General features: G+C 59.2%; 1 protein-coding gene across 1 annotated transcript; it reads right to left on the bottom strand.

Annotated features, from left to right (window-relative positions):
• Positions 1-1,523: 1,523 nt before the first annotated feature.
• SPATA46 (spermatogenesis associated 46) lies at positions 1,524-4,486 on the bottom strand. The gene is made up of 2 exons (XM_077825335.1): positions 4,381-4,486; positions 1,524-2,047 (listed from the first exon to the last, which is right to left on the bottom strand). The coding sequence occupies exons 1-2, from the start codon at positions 4,484-4,486 to the stop codon at positions 1,524-1,526; spliced, it is 630 nt and encodes a 209-aa protein (XP_077681461.1).
• Between the last annotated feature and the right edge of the window lie 604 nt (positions 4,487-5,090).

The raw sequence follows: 5,090 nt of genomic DNA, 5'->3' as shown, positions 1-5,090 counted from the left end.
CCAGTACCATCTTGCCTGTCCCCAAGCCAGATCCCCCAGTTCCCAGCACAGGGCAACCTTGGTCCTGGAGAACAACCTCTCCCTTGGCCTGTAAAACGACGCGGAAAAGGACAACTTCTTATAAAACAATGAATTTTTTGTTTCCAAAGCCAAAGTGCGAGTGCACTGTGGAAAGGCACCAGGCCATCTTCTCCCTGCTCCCCGCTGGCCTAGACATCTCGGACAGGGAGTGGGCTTTAGAGCCACCCCAGTCATCAGTTACTGGGAATCCAGATTGTAGGAGTGAGGAATGAAAGCAGCAGCCTCCCTCGGGCTCCCCGTGCATCTCAGACCCACACCCTTCCCAGGGCTCCCCAGCTCTCCCTGGAAAGCAAGGCCAGTCTGAGACTGGGCAGCAGCTGGGACAGTGCACGGAGAGGCTGCTGTCTGAAGCCCTTGCAGGATCTGGCCTCACCCCTCTGCTCTCCGAACCAACCTGTGTCTCTCTTCCCCCCCGCCCTCCCCCCCCCCCCCCCCGCAGCGACCCACCCGCCAGCGGATCCCAGCATAGCTTGTATAACATTTTGACCCTTCCTTTCAACTAGCCTGGCGTTGCCCACCCTCGCTTGTTCAGGGGACCTCTCGGGGAAGGCTCTTTTCTCTCATGTTTGGGAAGCAGCCCAGACTTTGGCTAAAGACGTCCATTCCCTCGTGTTCGATGTAAGGGTCCTTTGAAGTCTCTGCCTGGTTTTCGGAAATGCCCCTCCCACACTGGGCTAGTTCTGGGGGGACACGCTTCCCTCAAACAGGTCCCGTGGGATCGGTCGCCAGCACGCAGCGGCTCAGCTGTTGGCACTTCCGGCCCGGGCTGCTGGGTGATAGCGAAGGCTGGTGAGAGTGGTTTCTCTCCCAGGGTGTCTGGAATGAGCAGCCCTAAGAAGCAAGCACCTGAGCTGTCGAGAAATGGCTTCCCAGAACCGCTCCTGAAGGGATGTTGGCTGGGGGATATATGGGGATCTATGCCTGGACTCTGATCAGCGCAGAGTGACAGGGGGACAGGCCTTTTCACCTTAACAAAACTAGGTGCAGACAGATCCCTTGGAGCGGGGCCTGGGGTGCTGGCTCTGTGTCAGGGTGTGCAGGAGTCACTGTGCTAGAGTGGGGGCCTGCTGGGAGGGTGGGTGGAGGGCTGCGGGGCCATGGAGGGGTTCACCCAGTCAGGGGGGAGGGCCAGGGGCCCATGGCAGGCTGACTAGGGGCTCACTCCTTAGGGGTCCCACAGCTGGGGAGGGGAGGCTGTGATCCAGCAGGGAGAGGCGGGGGTTCACCCAGTCACATTCCAGGAGGAGGGCCGGGGCTTGTGTATCCCTGCAGGGTGGCGCCTGCCGGGCCCTGTTTAGCCCACGGTGGCCCCTGCCACAGGGTTCTCTGCAGAGTAATGTTGGCTGGTCCTAATAATCTGCTTTATTCAGGTTCTGCTGTAGGGAGCGTAGAGCGCTGGCTGCCCCCGGGCGGCACAGGCTGGGGGCTGTGCATCCACTGGGTCACTTGGGCGTTTTGCAGCTGCTGAAGGCCGGCCGGTTGTTGGGCTGGGCCACGCGCTCCTTCTCCCACAGCACTTTGAGCCTGTGGTAATACACCTGGCAGCTAAAGCCCTCCTTGAAGCCACACTTGACGTGGGTCTTGAGTGAGTGCAGGGTGGGGAAGACGCGGCAGCAGGCCACGCACTTGTAGCCGTTCTGCGGTGCCGGCTGCCACTTGGAGGCCATGAGGATATCCCGGGACGTGATGCAGTCCCTGGCCTCCACGCCGGGGCTGGCTCTCCTGGTGCCCTCGGTGGGGCGAGCCTTCTCCAGGGAGCAGGAGGAGGAGCAGATGCTCTCTGGGAGCTCGTCGGGCTGGCCAGTGTCCCTGGCGCTGGTCACCAGCATGTCCGGGAAGCTGCAGGCCTCCCGCTGGCTGGCCTTGTCCATGCACATGAAGTAGCTGTAGGGGGAGAACCACGGCCGGTAGATGGTGCAGTTGCGCCCCAGGGGCTCGCTGCTCTGGCCGTCGCTGGGGACACAGGCTGCCAAGAGAAGAGGCTGGGATGAGCCCCTGGCCCAGTGGAGGGCTGGCTGTGGGGAGCAAGGCCATGGTCTGGGTTCACCTTGCCCACCCCCTTGCCAGTTTCCCTCCCCTTTGGGCACCGCTTGGGTCGGTGTTCACCCGGCAAGGGAGATCTCCAGTGGGGGCCTCAGGCCCTTTCCCTTCCTCATCTGAAGGCACATGGGGAGCACCCGCCTTGCTAGCTTATTGGCACTGGCCTGGCGCTCTGTCCTGATGCTCCTGACCCGCCTGCCCCACCCCCGATCACAGGGCTCCTGCTGGGCCAGACACTGTGGACATGGGCTGGCAGCCATGTCTGTCACACATGGGTAAGGCTGCGAGTCTGTCATGGAGGTTGCAGAAGTCATGGATTCCATGACTCTCTGTGACCTCCGAGGGCCTGGGCAGCGGCTGATGTGGCTGGCCCCAGGGTCCGCCCGAGTAGCGACCAGTGCGGCTGGCCCCAAGTACAGCCCAAAGAGTGGCCACTGTGCCTGGCCCCAGGATTGCCCAGAGCAGCAGCACCCTGGGGCCCCCAGCTAAGATTTAGTCAGATATTTATAGTAAAGGTCATGGACAGGTCACGGGCTGTGAATTTTTGTTTACTGCCCATGACCTATCCAAAAATACTTTACTAAAAATACCGGTGACTAAATTGTAGCCTTATACGTGGGAACTGGCAGCATCTCCTGGGGTTTTTTCTGTGCATCCCAGGTATGAGCATCACCTGCAGTTCCTCCGACACCCCCACATGCTCAGAACCCAGAGGGGCACAGGTGCTCAGAGAGCACAGATAGATACACAGGCAGTGGCTGTCTGAGTTTGAACGCACACAGAAGGCCCCCACCACATGCTGCTGTTGTGCTGTGCCAGGGGGTGCTGGATGGGCACAGGGGGCATTGCTTGTCCTGGGCTGGGACCCTCCGGGATAGATGTTTTGGAAATTCCTGTGTTACAAATACACAGAGAAAAGCCAGTGAACCAAAGGGGCACCAACTGTGTGTCTTGGGGGGGCAGAGAGGCCTCAAACAAAGGGGTAGCATGGGTCATGGCAGCAGAGAGGGGACCCTATGGTGCCAACAACTGCTCTGGGCTTGTCTCCAGCAGTCAGTTCCCTTCCCAGAGAGCCACACTGGAGAGCCACACTGGTGCCCTCCGGGATGGGAAGCTGGGTCAGTGTGATACAAAGAGCCCCTTCCTGTCCCCAAGGGAAACGCACATCTTGTGCCTCTGCTCCTGCCCCAGTGTGTCTTTGTGCCCCCAGTCATCCCCTGCTCGACTCTACTTCGGTGAGCACTGTATGGAGCCTCTGTAGTGTAATGGAAGAGATGGCTGGGCCTGTGTGGGGCTCAGTGTTTGTGGCCCCAGGGCTGGGGAGCAGGGGGTGCCGTGTGGTGCAGGCCCCCTCAGGAAGTGGTCAGACCTTTCCTCTCCCTGCATGTGCCATGGGCAGGGCAGGGGCAGAGCTGTCCAGCTGCAGGTCCTGGCCATTCACCCGCTGGGAGGCTTAAAGGGCAGCGCTGATGCCGAGCAATGGTGGCACATGACAGGCATCAAGGCCTGGCTCAGGCACAAGCCTGCGGTGGGTCAGAAAAGCATATGAGCGAGGGGGGTTCTGTGGATGAATAGCTACCGCCCTGGCCTGAGGTCCTGCACGAGGCATCTGGGCACATGAATGACAGGCCCATGCATTTTCCCTTGCCCCTGTTTTACAGCTGGGGAAATGAGGCCCAGAGCAGGGTGGTGCCTTGCCCAAGGTCACCTGCCAATGCCTAGCTCTGCTGGAAGTAGTTCACTGGTTTCCTGACTTCCTGGACCTGGCCTGGTTGGCTGTGTTTTGCCTAGGAAAGATGGCATGTGTGACCCAAGGCGGGGATCAGAGCTGGCTCATCTCCCGGCCTCTGCTGCTGACTCACTGTAGGACCTTGCCCAACTCACTTAGGCCACAATTTTCAAGAGAGGCTTCTGGTTTTGAATGGCCAGTTTGGGACAGCTGTCCCCTGATTCCAGAATTGCTGGGGACCCACAGCTCACATTATCTCAGTGAGTGCTGTGAGCGCTCAGACCCACTGCAAATCAGTCCCCAGGGCTCTAACAATGAGTACCCAAAATCAGAGCACACTTTGGAAAACATCAGCATCTGTGTGCTTCAGTTTCCCCACCTTCATATCCCTCCTCCACCTCATGGGCTGTCCTGGAATGCTGCTGGTAAAGTGCCCTGGGGCAGATGGTGAGGATGCTGGAGAAGTGCAATGTTGTTCTGTTCCATGCCATGCGAGATCTGGCTGCGGGCTCTCACTGTGGCCCCATTACCTGGCAGGCTGGGTGTGCTCCTGGGGGATGGCAGCTCACGTACGCTCTTCATGGCACAGCTGGGCAGACGAGGCCCTGAGATCGTCAGCAGGGAGAAGTTCTCCATTCCCTCTTGAGACGGGTGCAGGGAGCAGAGTTTCTGGGGTTCTGGACAGCCTCTGGCTGGATTGCCCAGGGGCTTGGCTTTGTGACATCACCAGCTGACCTCACAGTCACCAGGTGGGTCCCCCAGCTCCAGGGAGGGATCAGTGTGGCTCTGGAGGAAAGGAGCGGGGAGCAGCTGGCCTGGGTGTTTGAATGGGTTTAAAGAGGTTTTGTAGCAGCTGTTCCTGGGACTCGGCTCTCAGTAAGTTTTGGGGCCTTTGATAGTGCGTACAGCTGCCTAGCAAGGACCACGCCACAGCCCTGAGGTATCAGTGACTGCATCTGGAGATGGGCAGAGACAGGCACATTCCAGTCTCATGGTACACACATTGACTGCATCCAAAGTACTCGCGTTCACTCTGCCCCATGCACCCAGCACTCCCGCACATGTACAGCCACTTGCCATTAGTTCCTGCAGCCCCTTTCATCTTGGACCATTTGTTAGCACTCAAGCACTTGGATTATCCTGGAGCAACTCTCTTCAAAGCCACCTGCCGGCCTCCGGTGCAGGACCCTCCGGCTTCACACACCTGATCGTAAAGAGGTATTTGAAAGGGCTCTTGCTT

Source organism: Eretmochelys imbricata, chromosome 8 (assembly GCF_965152235.1).
Source record: "Eretmochelys imbricata isolate rEreImb1 chromosome 8, rEreImb1.hap1, whole genome shotgun sequence".
In the NCBI taxonomy this organism is placed as follows: Eukaryota; Metazoa; Chordata; order Testudines; family Cheloniidae; genus Eretmochelys; species Eretmochelys imbricata.
This window is presented reverse-complemented; position numbering and strand designations above follow the sequence as displayed.

Coding starts and splice junctions, on each gene's coding strand:
- SPATA46 (XM_077825335.1), bottom strand. CDS start 4,486: ATGGAGAACTTCTCCCTGCTGACGATCTCAGGGCCTCGTCTGCCCAGC. Junction 2,048..4,380: donor GAGCACACCCAGCCTGCCAG/GTAATGGGGCCA, acceptor TTCTCTTGGCAG/CCTGTGTCCCCAGCGACGGC.